The following is a 17,127-nucleotide window of genomic DNA, read 5'->3' as shown; positions in this document are numbered from 1 at the left end:
GTAGTTAGAAAAAATCTGGTTTCATTTTGAATACCTGTTCTCTCCCAGATGCAGAAGTATGCAAATTACCATGGAAACAGAAATCCCTTATTTGGGTAGCTCATACATCTTATAAAAGATGTTACTTCCAGAATATCCAACAAATGAGAAATCAAGCAGAAAGGCCTGTAGGTGTACCAAACTGTGATCCAGAAGAATCTCTTCCAACCATCTGTTCTTGTGATAAGATTCAGCTGCTGTCTTTCTGAAAACAGAATTTCGTATTAAAAAAAAAAAAAAAAAGTATCTATGTATTTTAGTTTGTATACTGGCCAAGATTTGTATCACAGAAATGCTCAGAAATCTCCTTCTCTGTAACAGGACATGCAGTCCATGACCTGGAAGGTATTAAATTTAGGATGGGTAGTTACAAAAAAAACCCCCAAAAAACCAAAACAAAAAACCCCAAACAAAACCAAAACAAAGAACAACAAAAAAACCCCTTGGATAACTTGCCCATGAAATTCATTGAATTTCCTTCAGTGCGAACATTCAGTGTCCAGAGCAGTTATTACTATTAGATCAGGTTTTCTATTTAATGAAATGATTAAAATAAGTGCAGCTCTTACAATCCAATCTACAGTATAACTTTAACATTAGGCAAAATAAAGGATTTTTCTATACTTTCTCAGGTCAGAAATGGCTTTCTTCCCATTAAGTTGGATGCTTTACTTATGTACGCTACTTTCCAGTTCAACTAAACATTTTTCTTTAACAGCAGCGACCACAAGAGGGAGATCTTAAAGTGTGTTTTAGCTCTCATCTGCTACCTGCAGTGCTCTGTTTAACGAGATAAATTAACGATTAATTTAAGAACCAGATGTGTTGACTAGATGCAAAGTTTGAGAGGTCAAAGTCCCTAAAATTGTGAAGTCCCCAGCAGGGCTACACCTAAAACACAGCCAGAATGAGGGTGATAGTTTATGGAACTACAATGCATATTAGTAGCGGATGTTTCCTAATCCTGATGATGACATTAAAATTGATTACTGTTGCTAATGGTCTGTAGTATAGGCGGGGTCCCATGTAGAGATTTTAATGGGTTCTACCTCTTCTTTTTAAGGTAAATGAATGTTCAGCAGACTACTTGAATTCAAACATGATTTTAAATGCTGTTAAAGTTAGAAAATGGGATTTTTCATTTATTTACAGTCAGAGAATTAATTACCTTCTTTGCTGAAGGACAAGCTAACTTGAATTTCTTCACTTGTGCCCTGGTCTAAAAGTGCATCTACCCTTGGGCCACGCTGAGAATCAGCTAATTCCCGACTGTTTGCTATTCACAGTAACTCGTTTATATCCAGTTAAATCATTAGTGATGGAGAACAATTTTCCCATTCATAAGACTAGCTCTGTCGGAGCTTGGAAAAGAGATACGTTTGTCTAAAATACACGTGAATTAAACTGCAGACTTTGAGGCATAGCTGTTTTCCATTTCCTGAGCCGCAGCTTTTTAAAAAAATTAGTATCTGTTTGGGCTTTTTAGCCCCTGGTGTATGACAGCAAATCATTTGAGCATATGGTGATTTCTCAGAGGATATAGCCTCTCCAGTTTTGAGTCCAGCATAGCATAATTCTCCCACACGTGAAAAGGAAAGTATCAGTATGCAGAGCCTTTATGTACCAAACATGCCTTCTGTCTTTCAAATGTCATCAGCCTGTTTTTTAACCAGTGTGTTTGCTAAATGTTCTAAAGATAAGCACAGCATGAAATTCGCTATTATTGAACTGCAGATGAGTAATACCAGAGAAATCACACTTGAAAGGTATGCTTTGTGGGTTATAATACCATATAATCTACAGCAAGTAATAAGCCCCCTGTAGATTATATCAGCTTTTGAGGTGTCTTTGACCTCTCATGACTTCCGTCTCCATCCTACGGGTGTCAAACTCAAGCATGCTTTCCACCCACACAGTGAATTTTATTTAAAAGAAATGTCATCAGCTCCACAGAGAAGCTAAATGAAGTGCTATTTGAGAAAGAAGACAATACGTGTTGCTCCTCCTAAAACGCTTGGTGCATTTCTGCTGTTATGTTTTGGGAGTAGAAGTAAAATTATTTTAAGTGAAAGTTGTTATCTTTGCAAAATAACAATTCAGTTGTCTTGACGAAAGGCTTAAGGAAATTTTGTAAATTTTTATTACTGGGCACTGTCGTCCTGGCCTGAATGGCCCAAGGAAAGGGTAAAGAACCTGTAGTTTTCAGTAAAGTGGAGGGTCATTTTGTCACAAGAGGACCTGTTCTGGAAGCTGAAGTTCTAGACCCGAGTTGCAACATTGATGGCATGTTTTAAGTAACTGTGCATGTTTGATAAGTTTTGAGGTGGTTTGTTCCAATTCACATGCACTAGCAATACTTTGTAAAAAGGCAGATGTTCATTTGCAGTAATTACGTTGGTGAAATCGGACAACTTATGACCTTACCCTGTAATCTTAAGTATTTCTCTGTCATGGTGGTACCTGAATGAACTAGTGGTGGCAGATCCTTCCTTCGTACCAGGCGGAGGAAGTAATTTATTCCAGTAGAGTTTGCCTGTTGCTTTGAACATGTTTACGTTTGACTTGTGGCACATGTGTCACAGACTGGGAACCACTGGTGGAGAAGATTCGGCATACACACATTAGAACGATGCCATCAGTAAAACCGCACGTTAGAAACCACGATGAATAATGAGTCAGTGATGATCACAGCCTTTGTGAGGCAAGGGTAGTAGGAATCAGATGTGGACACATCTGCTTTCAGGGTCTTCAAAATATAATACGGCTCAGACTTAGAAACATATATATCACTGGTCTTCAATATGCATAACAAAAACTTACCACAAAATCAAAGTTAAAAGTCCCTGACTAAATTCACGTAATTTCTGATTTTACATGCACTGTTACACGGTGGACAAAATCATTTACATTCACCTAAGGACCCTCAGTTTTTTATATTGTATGTAAGGAATGTATTGCTAACCTTTAAGCTAGATGGTAGAAATAAAACAAGTGTTTTGGGCAAGGCAGCTTTATATTTCACCTGTTAGAGATGGAGGTCCAAGAACAGAATGAAGGATTACCAACATATGCCAAAAGCCGTTTCAGTCTCCTGTTCCTCATCAATAAAATTCAGGAAACTTTTACAGCATCCCTGTCACGTCAGAAGTTTGGACACAGTTCACTAACACCCCGACGTGGTATACCGATGTGTCCAGCACTTAACACAGGAAACTGTACAATGCTTAGGAAGATTTCAGAGGGCTAAAGAGAAAAGGATGAAGTTGCCCACTCTGTAGTTTAACAATTTGGTCATAACCTTGAAGAGAAATGACACGCTCAGCATATGACTAGATACAAGCCATTTTAGTAAGATTTTTATGGAATATTACTCTCTTCTGCATCATCAGATGTTTAGCAGCAACCAGCTGTCAAAAAGTACCTGTATTTCTCTAGAGGAAAGGCATATATTGTAGAGTCACAGTTAGGGGAAAATCTGAACCGTACACTTTCAGTACACGCTTCTCTACTTATATTCTGCATAGAAATCAAATAATGACATGTGATAAACAAGAATAAATTGAGAGACCTTTTGGGCAGGTCTAGAAGAATGGTGGTAAGAAAGATCAATCACCATTTCAAATGTCATCAGAAACTGTTGAAAGTGATGGAAAACAGAGACTCTTGAGCTTATTCTAGAAGAGATTTATTTCTTGTACGAGGCAGGAAACATTTGATCGCATATTCTCACTATAAGGAATCAATTCAGATGAAAACAAAGTTAGGCCGTAGCCAACTTGAATAGAAGAAAAAACTTTTATTGCATATTGTGATGAATTTCCAGAATTTCTTGATTTGGTAAGCCATCAATAATTGTTTAAATACTATAAACGTAAATGTGATATATATATTTCATAAACACAATAATATGGAAAGGTTCATGTATTTAAATCTTCAGAGAAGGTGTATGAGACTGCCACAGGACAAGTGAACTTCTTAAAGCTTTTAAAAGACAGTCATGTACTTGGAAGAAAATAAGCTTCCAGCTGAGTGAGATCTTAACAGAAAGGCAAACAGTGGCCTGGAATTTGTGCAGCAGGAGACTCTGTGAAGGGTTTGTATCTGGCATTGAGGAGAGCAAGTTCTGGTCCAAATACTTTCCCTGATGATTTTGCTTGATGCTCCTAAATGCATAGGGGGTACCATGAGGATTCTTAGGCCATTCTTCCCAAATGGTAGCTATTTTTTTTTTACTTGTCATATACAATTGGTGTGGTTACCAGCTAATGCTGCCAAGATGGGAAAACATATCATTTTCTTGCTCAAATCCTTCTGTGCTGATTTTGCAATTCTTCACTTTGTTTTACAGATTTTGGTTGATAGACTGTCGACAGACACAAGAATCTGTTACTTTTGCTTCCCAAGTGTACAGAGAGATTATCTGTGTACCCTACATGGCCAAATTTGTGGTGTTTGCCAAGTCACATGATCCCATTGAAGCACGGTTAAGATGTTTTTGCATGACAGATGACAAGGTGGATAAAACTTTAGAACAACAAGAAAATTTCGCTGAAGTTGCCAGAAGCAGGGATGTAGAGGTACCGTACAAGAATCTTAAACCGTTTTCTCCGTTTTCTAACGTCTGTTTTTAAGCTAGTATTTTCTGCCTTCTATTTGCTAGAAGTACTAAAAACTAATAGTGCCAACAAGTACTGTCGTGATGCAGTATCATCCATCATGCTAAGACGGAAACTTTGACTTCAGTCAGATGTAAGTGAAAAGTAGCTGCCAGATCTGAGCGATGAAATCCTATTGCCAATGGGCAATTGCTCATCCCGTAGTCCACAGGGTTGGTGGGAAGGTTACCTATATTCAGCTGACTGCATTTGGGTCTTCTGGTCAACCTCCCAAGGTGGAAGGTAATTGTGCGCTTCACCCACAAGGAAATCTGATCAGCTGGTTATCAGAAGTTAGAAAGGAATTCCCTGCCGGACTTTAGTGATACCATTTTTGCTTTCTCCATAGCATTGTTGGCATGCAAATAGTATATCCGATGTGTTCTCAGGGTAGTCCTCGGCAATTAAAAAAAATAGGTAGCAGGAGGCTTAGGCTGGATTCAAGGAGATAGTAAATATGGAAGTGGGCTGGTTGAGTCTCGGCTCTCTGTTATGGGACTAAGGCTTAGAAAACCTATAGCACAAAACTGAACTGAAAGAATTTGGTTTCCCAAGATGCTTTTTTTTTTTTTTTTTTTTTTTTTTAATGGTGGACCTGTTAAACAGTTGTACTTAGAATCTGGGCTGATTTTATGCCAGGAAATCAGGTAATAAAATGAAGTTGGACATTACCATTTAGTCCAGCAGTTTCAGGTTCTTTGTCCTCCTGTTCCCTGGTGTCAGGGTCAGCATTTCTTTAATTCAGATTCAGAACTAGAGCAGCTACTGCCAACTAACTATTACGCAATCTATTTGAGATGGCTAGTTATGCAAGCAGGAGACATTGCTCATGGCTTTTATTAAACAAAAATGCAATAGTTTGTAAGAATTTTGCATAGCTTGGCTGGGGTTTCAGGTGCACAAGACTGAAGATGTAAGTCAGTCCACAGCAAGCTGAGAGGTAGTGGATAGGTGTTGTAAAGGCACTTTTTCCTCAGTTAGCCTAAAACTAAGTTCTAGGGATGCAGGCTAGCCCTAAGTTCAGGTATCTCATAGTCATTTCTGTGGTGGCCCACAGTGATTACTTAGTTTTAATTAGCTCTGTAGCAAACTGCCAGGAGGCACCTTGAATTTTTTAGTTAATAGCTTCCTTTTAGAGAAATGTCTGAGTAAAAATGAGTTGTGAGGGTGGTGTTCTTTGTTGAACGGTTATGTTCCTGAGCCTGATACTAAGTGGGTGTTGCGAGAAAAGGGGAGATAGTCAAAGCCAAAAAAAGACAGGTAAATCTCAACTTCCAGTAACTCCATAAATGAGTTATCACTAACCAAAAAGGCAGTCAACAGTTGTCATGTTTTGTCAGCATCTTTGCATACCAAGAAGTTAAATTAGCAGGCTTGATTAACATTCTGCTTTACAAAAAAAATTTAAATCTGTTGCTGAACAGGCAAAAGCTTTCCTATGTGGAATCCTGCAAACTACCTGCTAAATGCAGTTTTTCTGGCTCTGTCAGCTTCCTCAGAAGGGATGACAAATTGAAAGTGCTTTAACTAGATGTATGGTATATTCTTCTGCTCAGTATAGTCTCTTTTAAAAAAAAAATTTGTCCTCACTGTTCCTGAAGCTCTGATGGGCATTTCTTGTGCAGAGCAGCTAGATAAAATAGGGGCTTATAAAACTGAATGACAAGGCTGAATTTCTGGAAAGTAAGGATGAGAAGTTAATGTAATGGCAGTTTGAAGGGAACATCTCCAAAACTGGTAAGGTGAGATTTAAACGTGTGGAGGGGCCATAACAATAGCAATCCAAAGGCGTAGGCAGTATCATTATATAGGCGTTTCAGAGAGGCATTTACGTGAGGCCTGACTTTCCAAAACTCTAGGCCTTTACAAATCCAGCTGAAATAAATAGAATCTACTGATACACACTGTCTTTGCCTGCTGCAAGCATATTAAACACACAGGTAATCTAATTGATAAAGTTTTTGTATTGGTAAAAAGGTCCTCTGCAACTTCATGATCTTCCCAGACTGGCTTATTATCCTGCCAGTCAAAACAAGGAGTTTTGATTTGATTGCTGAAGAAGATATTTCTTTGACTGTTATGAGGAGGCCAGCTTAGCAAAGAATGCTAATATTAGAGCCCATCAAAAATCCTAATTAAAATATAGATTATTTGCCTGGATTCATGACACTAAATACTCATTTTGTCATTTACAGTGTCATGCTATTGTTATTGAATTAACAATGTATTCTATTTGGAATTGAATAATCTGAAATGTTTCCACAGATTTAAGGTAACTGAACATGACAAATCTTGTAAATGCTGACGAGTCCTAGCAATTTAAGAAACTGATGGAAACTACTGTAGAATTATGCTTAAGAAGAAATCCTAACCACCTCACTGTGATTGATTGCTGCTCTGATTCTTTTTCATTTCCAATAGGTATTAGAAGGAAAACCCATCTATGTTGACTGCTTTGGCAACTTGGTGCCACTGACTAAGAGTGGGCAACATCATATATTCAGTTTTTTTGCCTTCAAAGAAAACAGACTTCCTCTGTTTGTTAAGGTAATGTTATAATATGAGCTATGGATTATATTTTTATTTTCTTGTCTACTACGGAGTTTATTGTAAACTTAGCAGACTGAAGAACAGTTCCAAATTATTTTATGATAATGGATTAAATGTTGACTTGGGCAGTTAAAAAAAAAACAGAAGAGGCTACGTAAAGTTTAGTATAATTTTTCTCTAAATATAACTATCTATGCCTGTGTTCTATTATACACGCATGTGTCCACAGCATTCTTTCAGATACCAAAATGGTACTTCTAGGAATCCTGTTTTCTACCTAATAATCTAATGAGCTGATCAAGTTTTATCTTGTTTGTTTTTCTGCATCATGGTTCAATATATTGCAGGAAAAAATGTGGAAACTGCAAAAAAGTGTCAGAAAACATTGTAGAATTGGCAGAAACCAATCAAAATATGATCGTTGTACCCTACGCTTGTAAACGTGCATATGGGTGTAAATACAGATATAACTGTTCTTCAACCAACCATCCTCCCTTCAGTAGCAGTGCAAACCTTCCCTGGGAGTACAGTAAGAAAAGCATGGCTCCTTTTTGGATATTTCAAGTCATGGTTTTACCATATTTTTGAGAACAAAGGAAAAAGGAAGTAATTAATTTTGATAAATTCCCATCTGTAACCTCATTTTAACCCTGTAGTGTGTATTACTGTACTAATCTATTCTAAAAACTTTTACGTGAGTAGGAAAGTTTGTAAAACAAAAGCCAAAACAAAAAACCTCTGTTCATCCAAAATTAACTAATGCTTTAGCCCTGGCTATAGAGCCAGTGACATAAACACCGTGGTCCATGGGCTCATCTGCATTGCTCATGAGATCTGCAGGGAGCAGTAAGTCATGTAAAAAAGTGCTCTCACTGCGGTCTCTGCTAGGAGCGGAGGGCTGCTGCCACCGAGCCACCATCACCTTCTCTTCCGGAGAGAGAGATTCAGGGGGCACTGCAAACCTCTTCCCACAAACCTTCCCTTCTGCTGGGACATCCCAACTACAACAGAGGACACTGTTACCATTACATAAAACAGTTTGAGAGAAATGCTTTATGAATGGAATCTTCCAAAAAGTGGAGAAAATCAACGCCCTCCCTCATTGTATTACAGTTGCTGTATGCTGGTAGATAACTTCTAAACTCTCTTCCTCCTTTCCAGCAATATTTTGCAAGCTTGTTTTAATTTAGAACTTCATCTATGCCACCCACCTACCTCTGGCTTTGCATGTTTTTCTCTGTGATGGATTTTCCAAGCTATGTTCAAAAACATGTGTGTCCTTGCATCTAGTATTTTCAATCTGATAAAGTTAGTACATTTTATCAGTGCAGAAAACTAAGAATGAGGTAATGCTTTCAGCTGTATTTCTTTTGTGGTATTGTACGTAATCTTCCTGATATTATGTACAAAAGCTAAAACTACATCACCAGTATCTTCAGTTCTAAGTGCTTACACTTGTTTCTACTAACAACTGTGGAAGAGATTTTTTTTTTAAGATTCACTGCAAAATCTTAAAGTATGGCATGATGTAGTATCTGTTGTAGATAATAATGGTCACACCTATAAATACATTCCAGCAAATTTCTTCATTCTAACACTAGGATTTATCCATACATTTGAGAAAACATTTTGCAAGAGAAGAAATTTTGTAAATGTAATCTTTAACTGTTTTCAGCCACTGAGCCAAAAGAGCTGCTTAGCAACAACTAAAACAAGTGTGTTATCAACATTAGTCTCATACTAAGTCCAAAACACACTGTACCAGATACTAAGAAGAAAATTAACTCTATCCCAGCTGAAACCGGGACTTACTGGAATGTCTCTGTTCTTTTACGACTGTGATTACAGTGTCAGGACTGCCTTTTAACTAAGTGAGTTTCTAATGTGTAAGCATGTACACTCTCGTGTCTTCTCTTGCTTTGACACGCAAATACATCCGTATGTATGTTTACGAACAAGCAGGAAAAAAAAAAGAGAAACCACATTATTTTTGCTTACATGGACTTTTTCTCCCACATCTAGCCTCTTTCTGCTAAATAGTTTTGAGTGACACAAGGAGCTTATACAGCAAAATAGCAAAATAACAGATTAAATGTCTGTCTGTTTGCCCTACCAGGTGCGAGATACCACTCAAGAACCCTGTGGACGATTATCATTCATGAAGGAGCCAAAATCTACAAGAGGCCTCGTTCATCAAGCCATATGTAATTTAAACATCACTTTACCCGTTTACACAAAGGTATGGTGAAATTATACTGTTCTGTAGTCATCAGCATTATAATATAAACAAGAAATGAGTAGGAGGGCAAAATATCGTTAAAGCTTTGTAGTCAGTTATTTTAAAGAAGAATAAATACCACCCAAGGGCTTTCAGTTTCTTGGGTTTGGTACTCTTAATGCCAGTGTTCAACCATGTTATCGAATGTTTTCTGAGGGCTCAGAAGATAGGACAGAAGGGAGATGAAAATACAATTTGCACTACATAGCTCCCATGGTTTCATTTGGTGTTGCACAAGACCTATGCTAATCTGATTTCATACAGAAATTTTACCCAGATTCTGTTCATGGGCAAGACAGCTCTGGGACTCAGTGAGTACCTCTACGTTCATTTTTTTGTTTTACCGAAGGCTTCCCAGACTGTCTAACCGTGTCTTCTGACACCTCTTTGGAGATGAAATTGCCATTCATACCTGTTTCACAAAGCGTAAGGATAATGTCTGTAGATCATATCATGTTGTTAAGGTATGAAGTACAGAAGGACTGAAAATTATTTGTCATGTTTTTCATTTGTGAATTTGCAAGCTAATGGGCTTTGCAATAGCATTTCTAGTTAACTGCTCTGTTTATCTGTGGTGATAGCGATAACAGTGTAGCAGATGAGCTCTAGAATTTGCAAAGCTTATAGCAGTGCCAACAATATTGTCTCGGACTAGATTTTAATATTACACTGACTTCTTCCTACGCGTGATCAAATCTTTCAAGAATCTTTGAGTATGTCACATCGTGTAAACGGTCTTTCTTCAGAATATTGGTATAACAGCTCTTAATGTATCTGGGGAAGAAAACGGTCCAATATCAAGGGCAGAAAAAGAGGAAAACTCTAGTATGAGTTGGTATTTATAAATAACAAGATTGAGACCAGTTGGATGGGAGTGCCCTTGATTTCTGTTTAAGTGAGATCAGATATTAAGAAGCACTTGTTTCCTTAGAGTCAGTTTATTGCTATTCTGTCATAACTTCAGATTGGTTACTGTCCTTGTCCGATTAGGAGCTGCATGCCTTTTAGGAATGTATTAGGCTGTTTGCCCAAAATCTTGCCTGTTGGTTTTCATTTTTTTCCTCAGCATTTTTAGCATATAATGTAATCTTTGTTATAGCATTTGTATATAATTTTAAAATAACACATCTCAACATACTTTAACTTTAAATGGGTAATGTTCTTAACTATTTGAAGTAGCTAGCCATGCTAATTTATGGGTGCAAAAGCATGTATGTATTTAAGTTTTGGTACAAATAAGGACCACTAGAATTCTAACATCCAGAAGCAACTTTTCTGTTTGTAATTTGCTTGATTCTGTAGCTTTTCGTGTTTTAAACTGACAGTTTAGTTCTGCTGCTTTTTGACGTAAGAGATCAATTGCAGAAATGTACTCCATTTTCTTCTTTCCTGTTAAATGTTGTCAGAAGTTATCTTTTCCTACTCTCTTCTTCTAAAAAAAATTGCATTTTGCCTGCTCTGTTTTCCCCTTCTCTTTTTGCATGGCATTTTGGAACTGAAAGGAGTCAGAATCAGATCAAGAACAAGAAGAAGAGGTAATGTTGCTATAACAGCATGTTATTGCTTATGCATACTACTAAAATAGAGCTAACAGATACAGCTTAGAAGATAAAATCTGTAGCAAAAGAAGCGTATCAATCATTAGTTCAGTGCTCCAAAAACAACGAAGAGGGGTGCACTTAAAAGGACCTCACACAGGCTCGCTTTGGGAATTTACTGAGCTTAACTTTCCCTACGTTAAAAGTTTTACTGGTTCAGATGCACTGATTTTGGAGGTGTATAATAGTTCATTTTGCTTTCAAAACAGTTTCTTAGTAATTTAAAAATTATTTTGCTCAAGAGTAAGCCATACAAGTGTATTTCTTTAACCTTTATTCTCTGCAGCACAAAAAAGGGGAAATGGGATTGGTTTTTCTGATTTTGAGAACCATCCTGCATCCTAAAAATAATGTAGGGTTGCTATTAGACTTGTCTAACATATTCAGAACCAGTGGCTGATTGGCGTAGTATACTTTTTTATTAATACCCCTAAGTACAGTCTGAATATGCTTCCTCTAGTTAGTGGTGGTGGGTAGGGGGGAACGGAGGCAGAAGAATAGACCTAAATACAACAATTGTGTCCATCCATGAGTTCCCCGGTGTTGGGGGGAGTCTGGGACCAGATTGCAATTGACTGCACTGCCTGTCTACCTGAAAGGGCTGCAATTCACAAATCCTGTCCATTTATAACATCCGATAGACTGGATCTTACAGATTTCTGAGTTGGATTACTGAAGTCCAGTCCAGAATCAGTGGTAACACAGAAGTGACGAGTAAGTTCACGCCAAGTAAAAGGTGTAGAGTTTTCATCTTTAGCATAAACTGGAGAACAGCATCTTAATGGAGAAATGTGGCCAACTCCCCCCCTACATTCCCAGCCTCCTTTCTGGCAGTTATAGCTGTTCCTTAAGGTCTGACCCCTACACGAATGAGTAACATTAGAAAAGCATCCCCACATTTTGATGATGTTCAGCTGTTGGAAACAAGTAAGAGTGCCGGCGCTGTGAGAAGAGCCTGCCTCCATGAACTGCAAAACAGAATTCAGAAGTTTTGTTGCATGGATTGCAGTTTCCTATTATCATACAGAAATATTTACCACTCCTGTTTCAGTGCTGAAATACAGGCACTGTCAAGTGAAAACATGACCAAGGTTTTTAAGCTAATTCCCACTATGTTCATTCAGAAGGTAACATTTCTTATCAGGTGATCATTCAGTTTGGTACTGAAAGCATGAAACTGATTCTTTTAGCCTCTGTAATGCTGTTTATGCATTCCCAGTGAAGTCCCCAAAAGTTGTTTTTAACACATCTATGCTCTGTAAAAGCAGTGTAAAGGATATTGAAAAATCATTTTTCCAAACATTGTTGACTTCTTATATTTTTACTGAAACATAAAAGGACAACCTCTTTGATGGCTAAAACCACCTTCCATTTTAAGTTATTTTTTTGTTTACTTTATTCATTTTTATGTTAATAATATTAATTAGTATGCTGACATAATTCCAGACTGATTTGAAGGAATTTAAAGTAAGGGGAATTAAAGCGTCCTAGGGTTCCTAGATTACCATGTACGGCGATCAGAGGAATTCACACTATTATGGATCTGTAATACACACTGCTAAGTGTGAAGTTTAATAACGTGAGCCTAAATGATTGCAAGGCATATATGAACATGTAAGTGTTCCAGTGATTTACTTGTATTCGTTTTCAGTTTATGGAAATGCAAGAATTAGTTAACATTTTTGCTTAGACAATATATTGCATTTATCTTTATAAAGAATACTTTTAAACAAGTAAAACCTTTTCAACACTCACTAAAAAACTATCTGGGAGGCTTTAACGTACACAGTATATTATATCAACAGAACTGCATAACTGATTTTCATTCCTCACAGTCATCCTACCATCCCAAGTTTGTATAGGAAATTGAATGTTTAGTGCTCCTTCTAACTTTACGTACTTTTGCCTATCTAAATTTACACAACAAAAATCTTTTTTTGCTTGTGTGGACAAATGATTGTGCTAGCAGGACTGAAAAGAAGTCAAACTACGAGGCAACTTCAAAACCATGCTGCTTGAATTTTCATAGTCTGACGTTGCATTTTTTTTAATGTTTTTTTTGGCAAGGGCTATGTTTTCTTTTGATTAACAGTAAAATTGTAGGGCTTTTCCAGTCTGTACCCAAATACCTCTGAAAAATAAAAAAGATGGCCTCTGAGGACCATCACTGCTTCCATTTAGAGGTATCAATAGCTATCGGTGGCATCAAGTCCTAGTTCTTGCCTTAGGCAGGAGCAAGTCTGCAGTCATTTCTGCATCTGCTTTTTTCATCATCACAAAGTACAGAGGCAAAAAGGCAAACCGTGATCTCAGAATGAACATGTACAATGAAACTATGTATAAAGCTTACGAGTTCCCTTCCAGATGGGACATCTGCCTTCATGTGACCATATTGGACTTTCTTGCTTTAGACAGGAAGAAATAAATTAAGAGCAATGCAACGACATACCCAGTAGCACAGAAGTCCTCTATACTGCTAGTCGCATTTAAAGACAATACACTGCAGCATTTTGCATTTACTCTTCACTGTAACTATAGCAAAGTAACCATTTTTCTGTTATTAGAAACACTAAATAATACCATGCTTCTACCGTTGTTTTAAATCCATTGTTGTTTCCATTTAAGTCAATGAATCTGTGTGTCTCCATACATCTAGTAGATTTGAACCTGTACCATTTCACTAGTGACTTTATATATATATCGATTGTATTTGAACTTTTAAATTTTCCCCTTTTTTTCTCTTCCAGGTTGATGTGACTTCAGAAAAAAGTAAGATTTTCCTTTTTTTTGAAAATGTTATAATGCAGTTTGTATGAAAGATGGTTAAGAATAAAGATAAGCATGAAAGAGAGCTAAGCTTTAACTGCTATTGCTAATAACATCAATATTTTAAAAATGTAATAGAAAATTTAATACCAAAGCAGCTATCCAATTAAATACATTTTAATGTATAAATTAACAAGTAATACAGTTTCAAACAGTTCATCTAAGCATTTACTTTCCTTTGACATCCCTAGTGATCCTGCTATTGCTATTTTGCTTGTATGAATGCTCATGCCTCCATTTTTTTGTTTTGTCCATTTGTTGACACACATTGTTGCTTCATATTTGAGATAAATGACAGTATCACTTTTAATGAAAGTGTAATTATTACTCCAATATATTTCATTAAATTCATGAAATACAACCATGCAAAAAAGTGATACTGTCCAAAGTAATCAGGCTGTTTAACTACACCCCCCCCCCCCCCCCCCCCCCCCCCCAGCCCTTTACTGTGGTGAAATATGACTGGAAATATGACTGTCAAGCTTGGCACAGCATATATACCCTTTGTATATACAGAATCAGGCCATTATTATTAGAAACTGAGGGTGAGTGGTTCACAATGCCAAAGATAGCCTTTAATGAAGATGCAGATCAAACAAATATGTATTCAGTCTGAAGAGTATCTCTAAGAAGAACTGTTTTCAAATGCAGCGATTTCTTAAATCTGTTTAGGAAAAGAATGACTTCTGTCTTGGTTCCAGGTTAAAGTGCAATCTCCTGCCTTTTTTTCTACATTTCATTTTGAGGGTTATTTATTCTTGATGTACTACTTACGTGTTTTAATTGGAAGGACAACAGCACCATGATCCTGAAGATCAAGTGGGTGGTCATTCCCCTATAATCTCTAAAGCAGAAATCTAGCTTCATCTAGAGAATAAAAGACATCAGGGTGACAAAATAGCTAATAACGTGGTGGGACATAGTATTCACTGTGATTAACAACATGATTTATATTAGATTTTTGCTCTAATTTACACCAGGAGGACCAATTTCATCAAGGTGGAAAAAGACACACCATAACATAGTCAGCAGAGTGGAATTTCAGTTGGCCCATGACACACCTTGGCTATGGGAAATGGGAGGTGAATTCAGCAGAACAGTAAAACGTACAGGTGAAAAAGGGCGCGAATGCTGCCCTTGCCACACACTTTATTTACTCAATGCAGTACAACCCCCCTAAGGAAGGTGGCAAGATGCACGTTTGGTGAGATTGCTCAGTTGTGGCTGTCGCAAACTCGTCTAAATTCAATGCAGCATAGAGCTAGAATTTTGGGTGACTCTTTTATACTGGACAAATGAAAATACCAGTCAGATAGCAATTTAGATTTGCTCCTCCTTTGGCTTCATGGAGGATTAGTTTGAGAATCAGGTAGAACAGCTGCAGGCAGGAGAGAGAGAGAGAGAGAGAGACTGTTCCCAGGAATCATTAGCAGTATAATTAACAGACATGAAAGAGACCAACAAGTGCCTGCTTAAAGACCACTGAAATGCCTCACATCACGATATCCAAATTGCTGGAAAATAAACTTCTAACCAAGCAACTTCTTTTCAGGCAGTTAGCCCAGTTCCCTTATACTTCTGCTAATGGTCATCCTTATGTTAAATAACTTTTAATTGCAATGAGGTAATATAAAAGTGTGACTGATTTTTTGGCCAGTAGTTGTGAGTCCTAGTTCTTACTGGATAGTACATGTGCATGTCCTTGGTTTGGGAATAATTATTTACGTAAAGAGAAATGCATTTATGAGACAAAGCAGAAAATCTTACCCATGTCAAAGTAATGCCGAATTCACCTTCACAAATAGACCTTAAAGGTGTCAGCCAGAACCAGGATTAGAACTGGTGTTTCTGAAACGCGTGTTAGAGACTTTACCTTTTGGCCGTAGAGTCAGTTCCTTCCTGGTCTGCTGAAGAGTTAAGGCAAGTGAACAGCTCTCATAAGAAGAATCCAAAAGACCGAGGGCAAGCCAAGGACATGACCCAGAAGAGCTTAGCAGTTAGAGGTACTTAGTTTCAAGATCCACTCTGCCGAATCCAAAACCATTTCCCACTGAGAAGAGAAACAAGTGACAAAATCAAACAACAAAACCTCCAGAACGCTATAATAAACTGAGAGATTTTATCAGCATCTTTTGTTTCAGCTGTTCTACTTAATCTAAAGAATTATTCTCAGAAACAAACATTTGTACTTTAGTTTTCAAATCTACAAAATTACGAGACACCATCTTGGTGTCCGCTAGACAGCTCACACTAAACCCAGCAGCACCAAACCACCAAATTTCCAGCACCAAAATCAGCCCCAGAAATCTGGTTATAATTAACGTACAGCACAAACATTTAGCATTCATTACACCCAAGAGAATAGTGTAGGAAAATGGATATTTTTTGCAAAGAAATACAGATTATTATGTATCACTTAGGTTCTCCTTATTTGCATTACTACTTTGACTTTTAGACTGGGGTGCAGCAATGTGTGAAGTTTTGTGTGATGTACTACCTTTAGCAGAAAAATGTAAAATATAATTTCTAAGCATTGCATTCTGTTCATAACTTGCTTCAGTCCTCCAATGTTTCATTCTGTTCAATATACATTTTCTAGTAGTCCCTCCTGAAATTAAATACTCCCAGCAGGCAATTAAGGCATAATGGGAATTACCTACACCCAGCTTACTGTATATTGATTGCACAGATTAGACAAATATTTCACCACAGTATGCTTTACAATATTTTCATGTACCTTTAATTTATATGATTGATTTTTAGAGCTATTGTTTTTTAACTGAAGCTACATACCCAGCAGCATTTGCAACACCTTTGCTTTGCATGGAAATAACTTGCCTTACATGAATTGTATGTATGTGTCTAGCGTGACTGTCTCTGGTTTTTGGTTGCCATACATTACATTTTTTAAAACTTTGAAATCACTTCTAAGTTGATTCACAGTTTTTTCTTATTATCTCTCCTTTTCTTCTCTGTCTTCTCTTTCCTCAGTCAATTCATTAGTTGTCAATGAGGATGTTCCAAGGAAAGGACCATGCCTCTTAAAACAAAAGAATGTTTGTTTCATTGTTTAGGTGTGAAATCCCCTTAGACGAAATGCCGGTTTGCAGCTGATTCAGATCTCTACATATCTGATCATATTTTAGATTACTGCAGAATTACTTTTAACTTTTTATTTTGG

At 37.2% G+C, this 17,127-nt stretch overlaps 1 protein-coding gene across 50 annotated transcripts in view; it reads left to right on the top strand.

The window, feature by feature from the left end:
• Positions 1-17,127, top strand: part of ANK2 (ankyrin 2) — a 381,284-nt gene that overhangs the window by 337,631 nt on the left and 26,526 nt on the right. For 48 of the 50 annotated variants that reach the window (XM_069806335.1, XM_069806911.1, XM_069807877.1 and 45 more), the window contains 5 exons: positions 4,388-4,616; positions 7,116-7,241; positions 9,361-9,483; positions 11,025-11,057; positions 13,868-13,889. In XM_069806335.1, the coding sequence (XP_069662436.1) occupies positions 4,388-4,616; positions 7,116-7,241; positions 9,361-9,483; positions 11,025-11,057; positions 13,868-13,889 (533 nt within the window). The remainder of the gene's footprint in view (positions 1-4,387; positions 4,617-7,115; positions 7,242-9,360; positions 9,484-11,024; positions 11,058-13,867; positions 13,890-17,127) is intronic. The other 2 variants (XM_069807361.1, XM_069805996.1) reach the window with 1 other exon arrangement.

The sequence above is a fragment of the Haliaeetus albicilla genome, chromosome 1, assembly GCF_947461875.1.
Source record: "Haliaeetus albicilla chromosome 1, bHalAlb1.1, whole genome shotgun sequence".
In the NCBI taxonomy this organism is placed as follows: Eukaryota; Metazoa; Chordata; class Aves; order Accipitriformes; family Accipitridae; genus Haliaeetus; species Haliaeetus albicilla.
This window is presented reverse-complemented; position numbering and strand designations above follow the sequence as displayed.